This window comes from Leptonychotes weddellii, chromosome 11 (assembly GCF_054177405.1).
Source record: "Leptonychotes weddellii isolate Sample4059 chromosome 11, ASM5417740v2, whole genome shotgun sequence".
Classification (NCBI taxonomy): Eukaryota; Metazoa; Chordata; class Mammalia; order Carnivora; family Phocidae; genus Leptonychotes; species Leptonychotes weddellii.
The window spans coordinates 22,917,290-22,928,638 of NC_138379.1; the positions used below are offsets into that span (position 1 = coordinate 22,917,290).

At 49.8% G+C, this 11,349-nt stretch overlaps 1 protein-coding gene across 1 annotated transcript; it reads left to right on the forward strand.

Annotated features, from left to right (window-relative positions):
- The first annotated feature begins 8,257 nt into the window (after positions 1-8,257).
- On the forward strand, positions 8,258-10,492 carry C11H11orf91 (chromosome 11 C11orf91 homolog). Its single transcript, XM_006749365.3, has 2 exons — positions 8,258-8,913; positions 10,235-10,492. Exons 1-2 carry the CDS (start codon positions 8,421-8,423, stop codon positions 10,318-10,320), a joined length of 579 nt encoding a protein of 192 aa, XP_006749428.1. The 5' UTR covers positions 8,258-8,420; the 3' UTR covers positions 10,321-10,492.
- Positions 10,493-11,349: the final 857 nt, after the last annotated feature.

Genomic DNA, 11,349 nt, shown 5'->3' on the forward strand with positions numbered 1-11,349 from the left:
TATAGAACCCAGTTAGGCCTTTCTGGAAACATGATAAAATTACAAAATACTGTGTTTGCCACAGTCTGTTTCCAAGGCCCACTGCCTCTCGTAATTATTTCGTTTCAGTATAGTAGCAGTTGAGTGGGTGGATTTTATAGTTGGAGGCCCGGGTTCTGATCCTGTCTCTGCCACGAATTGGCTGTCTCTAGACAAGTTTTTGGACCTTCTCTGAACTCTGGCTTCCTGCCCATTGCTCAAAGAATTGTTGTGAGGCTTGGGATCTCACGTTTGTAAAGTGCATTTGTAAAGTGTCTGGCAGGTAGGAAGTGGGCTGTAATAAAAACACAGGTTACACGAGTCCAGGGTGGTTAAAACTAAAGAGACCTGAGAATCTCCAGTGACCACATTGTTGCATCCACTCCACTGGCTTTGGCCTAAGTAGAAACTGACCAGAGATCTTCTTTTCATATTGCTTATTACAGGTTTGTTCACCATAAGATTTTTGTTTAAGCTAAAGCTTCCTATTTATTAACACATTATTTTGGAGTAAGGTAGATGACCACAGAACTTCCAGCTGGGTGCCTACGAGGCTCTGTTGTAGGTAAGGATGCTCTCCTTTTCCCCAGAAGCCATGTAGGTCCATAGCCTGGGAGAGGTGGGGTGGGGGCGGGGTGGGGGGATGCGGAGATAGCACAGACCCTGCAGGGGGCAGGTGCACTGAACTGGGAAACACAATTCCTATATTGTAGAGTGAGGACCTTCATCTCGGTCATCGGCTTCCCTGAGGGTGCGGCTATCCCCATCCTTGCATCGTTGGCTCTGTGCAAGTTAGCCGACCCCATTATGTCGATCCCATAAACAGACCGTGCTCATGCGGGCTCAACTAACACCACCCAATCTGGCTGTAGGTTTTATATATAAATCAGGCAAACCTAAAATGCTGATGCTGATAAGGTGCGGTGGCCTGAATGTAATGGAAACACCTTTCCTGGGTTGGTGTGACATGGTGTTATGGCCAGAACTGGAACTTAGTGTTCTAGTTCATAAACTCTACTGCTGTAGACAAAATGGGACCTGGCACTACATTTTCGACTCTGGAGTGTCGTGGTCATAACTTGAGGGCTTACCGTGTGCCAGGCACTATGCCAAGCACTGTATGTGTACGAGTTAGCTTAATTTTTCTCAGTAACTATGAATGGTATTTACTGTCTATACCCAAAGCCAGGTCTATCCACACCATAACTCCGTTCTTTTTGGGTGCTTGAATTAGTTTGAGAACGTTTCTGTTCTTTACAGCCAAGTATCCCTCACCAAGACATCTACTAGTGAAAAGGGTTAACTGATAGTTGCTAACTAAACCATCCTACTCCCCGAGCTGTGGGGAGCAGTTAAAAGAACACGAAAAATTGGGATGGAAGTAACATGTATATGAGATGAATAATGCAGCTTTGCCCCTCCCCCCCCCTTTTAAAGATTTTATTTATTTATTTGACAGAGAGAGACACAGTGAGAGAGGGAACACAAGCAGGGGGAGTGGTGAGAGGGAGAAGCAGGCTTCCCGCCGAGCAGGGAGCCCGATGCGGGGCTTGATCCCAGGACCCCAGGATCATGACCTGAGCCGAAGGCAGACGCTTAACGACTGAGCCACCCAGGTTCCCCAGCTTTGCCCCTTTTTTAAGAGGTGGGTGGACAATAAAATCCCAGTACAACAGTCCTTTACTTAAAGGCAGAGCATTTGCAGCATGGTCGTAAAGGGTCCTTCTCTGTGCCCGTGAACCAACTAGCTCGGAGGCTTTGAGCTTCCTGCGTCACCGCCCTGAGCCTCTGTGTCTTCACCAGCTGTAACCATGGTACCTATCCTAATGAACGCTTGACTTTCAGCCTCCCAACCTCTGTTGCCCCCACCTTCTGGTAACGGGAGCATACTCCTCTTTTGGGGAACTCCTTCTACCCGTAAGTGCGGTGTTGGTGGGACTGTTAATAAAGGTAGCCTACCCTCCTCCAGCCAAAAGTTGGGTAAGTTCTCTCCTGGAATTTAAGTCTCGACTGGAGTTCTGCAAGGACTGAAAAAGAAATATTTTTGGGTGAAGGTGTGAGCCTCGCAGGAAGCCTGCAAGTAACAGACAACCCAACTTAGAGGAGCTTAACCAGACAAAGTCTGATTTTCTTGCATAAACAACCTGCAGGTAAGCAGCGGCCGGCATTCGGTCAGCTGCTCAACAATGTCTGGGCTGGTATATTTGTGATAGCCTTGTCTTTCCCTCCTGGTCACAAAGTGACTGCAGAAGTTCCAGCATTGCATCCAAGTTCAAGGCAGGAAGAGGAGTTGAAGGGAAAGCTTCAGTTGTTCCTATCACTCTTACCAGGAAAGTACAGTCTTTCCTAGGAATCTCCCAAATATCTTCTGGTCATACCTTCTGGCTGGAACTGTGTCTCACGGCCATCCCTACCTGAAAGGGGGACTGGCAAAGCTTGTATTTAATTTTTCCAACCTCTCTAGGGGAGGACAGCAAAGGTAAAAGGATAAGGGAATAGTCATTGAGAATAGCCAGCCAACAGTTGGCTACCCCCCCCCCCCAGTGGCCACACTGAACACGCACTTGATTCCTCCCTGCTACCTGGATCCTGAAGTTGCTTTGCTTTTTCCTTCTCCTAAAGCTAATTCTTAAGCTTTCAAATCCCTGAGCTATCTCATAGCCCTCCGTGTAAATTCTCAGCGTCAACTTCTGTTGCTTAAGCACAGAAAATTCTGACAGCCCTAATCTCTAAGTGTTGCTGTAGGGATGACATGAGAGTGCGTAATAGTGAGTGGTCAGTAAGTGTTAGCTACAATTATTTTACCCAAGGTTGCCCAACTGGTTGATGCTGGTCGACCTTCCCCTGCATGCTCCATTCCACTAAATTGCCTCTCAGGCTCCAGTTTATTAAACAATTTGCTTACTCTGCAAAGTACAGAGTAAGTACAGAGGAACACATCTACCCAGGGAAAAAGAAGAAGGGCTGAACTGTATTTTCTAGAAACTTTTATAAATAGTGGGCATTGTGAAGGCGAGTGGGCATGCCTGGGCCCCCAGGTCCAGACCAACACAATGGTTAATTCAGATGAGTAATAAAGGAAGGGCTGTTCCCAGAATAGTTGGGCCATTGAATTGCGGCACACACAACTTCCAAGTGGAGCCAGCCTTTGCCAGGAAGAGGACAGGGGGCCAGATGCCCTGCTGTGGGCCTGCCCCGAGGGCTGGGGGCCCGTGGGAGGCTGGAGGAGGCGGCAGTGGGGCCTGCCCCCCCCGTTTAGAACACCAGCTCTGATGCCAACCTGCCACAGGACCTCAGGTGAGGTGCTTAACCTTACATGCCTCAGTTTCTCATCTGGAAAATGGGGATAACAACACCTACTGCTTGGGTCATTAGGAAGATTAGTGGAGTTCAGACAAGTGTGGGGCACGCAGTAGCCTCTCTTCATGAGTTTGCTCTCACTGTCCTCAGCAGGACAGCCGGGAAGCGGTTTCCAGGGTTCAGGCCTTGCTAAGTTATCTGGAGAAGGTTTGCTTTTCTAGAAGTGACATCCTCCTTTCCCTGCTCCATTCTCCTCATCAGTTCACCAGGGCTTAATGGTGAACTAAGGAACCCACCTACAGCTGTATAAGCCGCTCTGTATTGAGCACCCAGTGTGTTTCCCAGGGACTGCTTATACATGTCTTCATCAGACGCACCGACCCTGTGGCGTACATACTGTCTTCATTTTATTGACCAGAACACTGAAGTTCAGAGAGCAGACATGATTTTCCCCAACTCACAGAGTCCTGGGTTCATATATCCCTTCAGGCTACAGTAACAGAATACCACAGACTGGGGACTTGAGCAACAAGTCTGGAGGCCATTTCTCACAGGTCTGGAGGCTGGAAAGTGCAAGATCAAGTCTCTAGCATATTCGGTGTCTGGTGAAAACTCACTTCCGTGTTCACAGACATCCATCTTCTTCCTGTGTCCTCACTTGGTGGACGGGGCAAAGGAGGTCTCTGGGGTCTCTCTTCTAAGGGCATTAATCCCATTTGTGGGGGCTCCATCCTCATGAGCTCATCACCTCCCAAAGACCCCACCTCCTAACACCTTCCTCTTGGGGGTTAGGATATCAACATAGAAACTTGGGGGGGACACAAACATGTACTCATAACAACTCTGTTGTACTCTGAGCCACAAGCACTACATGTCCCTAAAAGCCATCCGGAGCCAAGGCAGGCATGGCCAATCGCGATATGCCCCTAAAGAGGCTGGGAACCTGGATAGGATGTGACCACCAGTGGTGTGACTAGATGCAGAGCTAAGGTGCTGAAGAGCAGTGGGACTCCCAGGGCAGCAAACCCGGAAGAAGCTTGCTTATGTCCAGCAGACTACGATGAGGGACCCAGCAGCGCATGTACTCCCGGGAGCTCCTGGCCGAACAGGGCTTGGGCGAGGGGAAATTATAAACCCCAACCTCGGTGCGAGAGAGTTTAAGTCAGAGTGTTGGGAGGAACCCCCAACCCACTGTGTCACGTGTCTTGAGGGTGACACTCCTGCCCCCCTTCTCCTGAGATGGGAGAACACCTGCCCTGATAGATGAGCCTAGAGAAAGGACCAGGCCTTTTATCCCGCTCTCCTCTGTGCCAGTAAAGACCCTTCCCCCTGTGGACGAGGCCTGTGGTTTTCCCACCAGGCCTGGTGCTGGGTAGCTGAGCTCACCTCAGAGGTGCTGTCCTGGCAAATCCACCCAGTCACCAGACCTAAAGCCACGTCCTCCAACAGACCTTTATCTGCGAAGAGGGACCTGGGTGAGTGTCTCTCTCAGTTGGTTCCAAGTGCAGGCAGGGAGCTTGGGTGTCGGAAACTGAATCCCTTCAGCCCCAATAGGATGGCACATAATGGGGAATTTGAGTAGCGAGGCAGGTGCTGCAAGAGCTTTTGAACCCAGGGAGGGAAAGTTTCTATTTAAAACGGATGTAAGCCTGCTCTGTCTTTTCATCACCAACTTGACTTTACCAGACACTTGTTTGCAGAACGAATTTGTAGGGTTTTGCCTTAACCACTGTGGTTTGTTAGTACCCCATAAGGACTTCACCTCACTGGGATTTACCTCAGTGTGTGTTCATCGTAGCATTTTCCTGTTGTGTAGTTGTTAGAGGAAACTACCTTTCTCTTAAATCTACCACTTGTAACATCACGATTGTCTTAGAATTAAGCCACCTGGTATAAACATCTATTCAGATTACCTTGAAGCTAAGGCAAAAAGTCTGTAAGCTTTTTCTCTTTGAATGGATATATATATGAATAAAAATGTGATTAGATTACATCATTTAAAAAACATAATGCAAAATCTCTTTCCTTTCTAAGGCTCTTCAATATATAATAAGAGTTAACATTACTGAGCATGTTCTATGGCCAAGTAACTTAGATGGTCTCATTTAATCTTGCCAATTTAATGAGGAAATACTGCTGCTATTCCCATTATATAGATTTAAAAAAAAAACCGAGGTTCAGAAAGGTTCATCCATACAGCCCAGTACATAGTAGATCCAGGGTTTGGTCCTAGGTCTGAGTCCAAAACTCTGGTTCTTACCACTACTGTGGTTCTGTAGAGGTGGGAAAAAGTATTTTCCTCTACTTTCTTAGGTTCAGTAGCTGGGTCATGTGAATTAAACCAACGAAAGACAAGTTAACAGTAGAAAAGATTTATTATGCATGCACATGGGGGCTGACAGAAAAGATGTGAAAACCCAAAGAAACATTTAGGCTTGTAAGCTTATAAGCCATTTTAACAAAGGGTGATAAATTGTGGACAAGGGACAAGACAAGAAAAAGGGGTTTGGGCTTCTAGAAGTCATAAATTGTGGGAAGGTAGATACATGGGAGAAACTCATTGAAGATAGGGTTGTGTAGTAAGATTTGTTTATGCATACTCAAGTCAGTGCCATCTCCAGTGAGAATTATCATCTCTTTTCCCTGGTTTGGCAGAGGGGAGGAGATACCTTCACAAAGGGAAATTTATACCCTGCTTTTAGGCAGAAAGGGAGAGGACAGAACTTCTCCTGTGTCTGCTGTTTCTCAGTTTCCTTCAACTTACAATAATCCTTATCCCAACGTGGCATATTTTGGCGTGCTATATCCTGGTCCCCTTCAGTCCTTCAAACACATAACACTGTTTTAAAAGTTCTCAAATGGCGTCTGGGTGGTGCAGTAGGTTAAGCGTCCAACTCTTGGTTTTGGCTCAGGTCATGATCTCAGGGTTGTGAGATGGAGCCCCAAGTCAGGCTCTGCACAGAATCTGCTGGAGACTCTTCCTCCCCCTCTGTCCCTCCCTCCTCCTCAAATAAATGAATAAATCTTAAAAAAAAAAAAAATTCTCAAATATGTATTGAATCCTATTCTATGCTCAACATTATAAGGCTGAATTCTTGCCCTCGAGGAGTTTGCAGCTAAGTACGGGAACACAAAGCTGCTCAGCTTCAGACAAGCCCCTCAGTGGGGACAGCTGCATTTGGACAGAGTTTTCGAAGTTTTCAAGTGTTTCACACCCATCATTCTGTCTTCTATTGGATCATCACAAACAACGGTATGAGGCAGCCTGGTTCTCTTATTTTTATTTTTACAGAAAACCCTCGTAGAAGTCAAGCAACGTACCCAAAGTTATTCACCTTGGACATTGACTGTCCGCTGTCCCGCTATATATGCTACAGGATTTTTGTCTCCTTAGTGCCCGCAGTTCTTGGTCACACTGCTTGAAAGAATGAAGAGGTAGACCAGATGAAGAGTGGTGGGCAGCAAAGCAAAGTTCATTGAGCAAGAGTAGAAAGCTCCCGGAGAGGGAGGGGAGTGTGAGTGGGTTGCTCTCAAAGTTTCTAAGTTTAGGGGCTTCTGTGAGCTCTCTTGTGGAGCTATCTTAAGCAAACAGGGTGTGTGCTGAGTCATGCCATTCAGGGCTTTGGTCATGTATCTGCCTATCTATCAGGTTAATGTCTCTGTGCTGATGGTCTTTTTTTTGCTGACATCTGTCTTAACTGTCCCTTGCCCGTGATATTGACAAATGCTTTGGGGTTAATTGTCTTATTTTAGGACACTCTGCAGAAGTCATTTCTGCAAAGGCTGCAAAGCAAAATGTTAGTGCAGTCCTTTCTAAGCTGCAGAACAGGATGTCAGTGCTGTTTTGTTTTAGCTGTCCTGACTCCGTATTTTCTTGTGGGGACCCTAGTCCTGACTGCCTAACTGTCCAGCTCACTCCTAATATCTACACACACACACATACATACATGTACACACACACACAGACCCCTGTATGAACCATATGTATATAGCCGTATACATGTATGTAGCATTTGCCAATGGAGCTGGTACTGACTCAGATCTTGGCTGGCCAAGAGCCTAAACTGGCCCCCACCCACCTTTGTCCATTCACACCAGTGATCACTAGGGGGAGGTTTTCAAGGAAATTTACTTCCCCTCAGTCTGTGGCTAATACAGGCTACGCATGTAAAATGAGCTGGACAAGCCCCCTGGGACAGTATGTCCAGGTCCTTCTTAAAGAATGGGTGAGCTATTCGAGGTGGGTGCAGCAGGATTTCTCTTTGGTGGCTTGTTTCCTGTTAGCGCCTAATAATGTGTCTGGAAAAGAACTTAAGTAAACTGCATTTCATTGAAGACATGCTACTTCAGATCTATTACAAATCCATACCAGGGTCCCGTTCTCCAGAATCTTCCACAACACTGGGAAATTTGGCAGAAACATGGGCTGGCTCCAACAGCCGATCCCAATCAACACTCTTCTCCTTTGCCTCCCGTTGTAGAGGATGGTAACTCATTTCCCCAGATACTCTGTGGCGAGAGGTGCTAAGGGAAGTCGGCTGTGGCAGGGAGCAGATTTCTAGGAAATATTTTTCTCCCTATGAAAGGAGAGGAAGACTGAAAAATGTATCTTGCAGTTCTGGCCAGCTCCCTGCTTCCTGTTTTTTTCTGAGGTTCTGCTGGGATGGGAGATGGGAGCTGGGGCCAGGGGAGCAACAGCGGGGGAGCGAGGCTTGTGGAATGTAGGGGCGGTGGGAAGAGTCGAGGGGCCGGACGGGATGGGAGGCTAGAGGACAGCGGAGGTGGGGCAATCGCCCGGAGTAGCGGAAAACCAGAGGTGCGGCCAGCGCGGATTAGTGAGCGCCTGCGAGGCTTCCGGTCCCTTCCGCTCGCCCAGCCTCGCCGGCTCCAGGGTCGCCGCCTGCCGTCAATGGGCGGGGCACGTCCTGGGGCGTGGCCGGCCGGACCGTAGAACCCCTCCGGTTCGGGGCGGGGCAGGCCGAAAGGGCGGGGCCGCGCTCCGTCGGGGCGTGGCCTGTGGAACCTCAGAATCCGGGCGACTCCGGGCTGAGGCGCGCGTCTCACGGCGCGGGGTTCCTCCCACGCAGCTTCCCATTCAAAAGATGCCGAAGGGGCGGTGCGGCAGCCAGAGCCCCACCATGAGCCAGCGGCCGGCCCCGCCCCTTTACTTCCCTTCCCTCTACGACCGCGGCATCTCCTCGTCCCCGCTCAGCGACTTCAACATCTGGAAGAAGCTCTTCGTGCCTCTGAAGGCGGGCGGGGCGGCGGCGGGCGGGGCGGTGGCGGGGCGCCCCCTGCCCCAGGTGCCCCAGGTTCCGGCGCCCCTGCCGCCGCCACCCGGCCTGGGGCCTCCCAGCGAGCGCCCGTGGCCCCCGCCCTGGCCCTCCGGCCTGGCCTCCATCCCCTATGAGCCTCTGCGCTTCTTCTACTCGCCACCGCCGGGGCCTGAGGTGGCTGCCTCGCCTCTGGCCCCCGGCCCCACGACCCCCCGGCTCGCCTCCGCCTCCCACCCCGAGGAGTTATGCGAGCTGGAGATCCGGATTAAGGAGCTGGAGCTGCTCACCATCACTGGGGACGGCTTCGACTCCCAGCGCTGTGCGTGACCTTGCCCGAGTCCCACCTTAGCCCGCCTTAGCCCGCCTTGGCTGGCTCCTTGGCTCCCTCCTTGGCTCCATGCCTTCCTAATCCCCTCCCCCGCAGTGTGGCCTCGGGCTCAGACTCCAGACCCCAGGGATCCCAGATCCCAGATCGACCTCTCCAGCACCCAGTCACACCTCCCAGCACCCCGACTCCCCCATCTTGGATTTCAACCGACGCTTCGCTCACCACAGCCAGGATTTCATGAACACTTTTGGCCCAAACTCCACCCTCCCTCCATCCTGAGCCCTTTTGGTAATCTGGACTCAGCCTCCAAACCTAGAACTCCGTCCATCACAGCCCCCATCCTGCACTTTAAACTTCCTACACCGTGACACCCCCGACCCCTATGGTAGTGATATTACCATCACCCACGACCCACAATCCCTACCTCTACAGACCTGAGCTTTAGTGTTTATCTTCAGCAGCGGTCCTGAATGGGAGGAGGGGGAAGCAAACACCAGTTGGAGGGTCTGTAGGTAGAGGTGGGAATTGTGCAAGACCCAGGAATCCCAAGGACAGTTCACTAAGGGGCTTTGGGGCCCTCCACTTCTCAGTGCTGGAAGGAAACCTCCCTGTGAACCCTGGGCCCGGTCCTGGTAGCCCTCTCACCAGGGTCCTGAACTCTGCCCTCTGATCTTAGGTTTAAAGTCTTAGGGATCTGGATCAGGGTAGACCAGGTGTGCTGGTGTGGGCAGGATTCCTCTAGCATGCAAGCTAACTGATCCTTCCAGTTGGAGGGTAAAGTTAAATCTGATTCTACTTCCATAAGGACCTATCACACTATAGAATATTCAGTAGCCATAGGCTGTTCTGCAGACTTTGTCTTCCCATCACCTGTTCTAAGGCTTGCAGTATAACAATGGAGGAGGGCACATTGTTCTCAAAAGACCATCCCCACTATTATAAAACAAAACAAAACAAAAACAACAGGTTAAATCGGCTCTCTTGCCACACAGGGAAGGGGAGTATGAAATAACCTAAATGTTTAGGTTAATGTGGCCATGAGAATGTTCCCCAACTCATCAGGTACCCTGTAAGGTCCTTTTCCCCACAGTCATGGAAAGAATCCCTAGAAGACAGGCTTTTCTAAGTCCTGGATTTCTTTACTACATATTCCCCACTTAAAACACGTTTTGGCTGTTACGGTTTTTTTCCTTCCCATGTTGGGTTTTGGGTTCATGCAGGGAACACACAATTGCTTCCCAGAAGCCTACTTTGGAAGTGTTAGAAAAGCCCTTATCTTAACTACAGCTGTGTTTGTTTCGCTCTCCTGCAGATAAATTCTTGAAGGCACTGAAAGATGAAAAGTTACAAGGACTGAAGACAAGGCAGGCTGGAAAGAAGTCGGCCTCTCTCTCCTGAGGAGCTGCCCACCGGAGCCTGGGCAGCCGCCTCCTTAGGTGTTAGTGCTTAGATAATGTGTCCCATTTGTTGTCATTTCAAAGATCGTTATTTTCTGTTCTGTATTTCCTGCTGTTCTCATTGCTCCCAGCGTATATTCCACATACAGTGCCCACTTGTGGGGTGAATCTCATGGTCTGTCTCCTCTCTGGGCTGCAGCCGGGGGCGGGGCAGGGGGGGTTGCTCTCTCACAGGGTCTAGAAGCTGCTGCCCAGCTGGCATTCAGGGGCTCCTGAGACCATAGGAGGGGACGCCCAATACTGCCACGTGGAGGGAGTTGGGAAAACTCAAGGGCAATATATATTTGGTTGCTGTGTCCCTGCTCAGAAAGGTTCTTTGAGGACTGGAACAAATGGTTTGTTTTCAAACAGCTTTAGTCCTGGGAAGTGTTTTGTTTAATAGTTTTTGGGCCAAAAAACTCTTTGATAATCTGGTCAAAGCTATGGTCCTTCCTAGAAAATCATATTCAAGAAGTACCGAGGACTTGTTATGTGCCCTCCCGGACTCAGGACTGGGAGTGGGGGAGACCCAGACAATAAATACTATAAATAAGTAAATCATAATACAGTATCATAGATGACCTGCTAAGGGGAAAACAAAAACAGGCAATTGGTCAGGAGGGTCAGAGGAAAGCAGGGTGGCATTTTAAATAAGGTTTCTGGAAGAGGTAACATGTAAACAAGGTGTGCAGGAAGTTGAGGGTGATAGCCATGTGGCACCTAGGGGAAGGTTCCAGGCACAGGGGGGCTGGTGCAAAGGCTGAAGGTGGGAGCATACTGGGATGTTTGAGGTCCAGCCAGAGCCCAGATGGCTGGAGCAGGAGGAGTGAGGGGAGCATGATAGGGGTGAGTGCAGAGGGTCCTTCCAGGTGGGACTCTGCAAGCCACGGCAGGGACTCGAGTGGAGTAAGGAGTGGTTAGAGGGTTTTCAGCCGAGTGATAGTATCTGACCTGTGCTTCTGAGTTGAGAATAGACTGAGGAGGAAACAGG

What these genes read in the sequence shown, in the direction of transcription:
- C11H11orf91 (XM_006749365.3), top strand. Translation starts at nt 8,421, where the DNA reads ATGCCGAAGGGGCGGTGCGGCAGCCAGAGCCCCACCATGAGCCAGCGG. An exon ending in CGGCTTCGACTCCCAGCGCT is followed by an intron (nt 8,914 to 10,234) that starts GTGCGTGACCTT and finishes GCTCTCCTGCAG; the next exon opens with ATAAATTCTTGAAGGCACTG.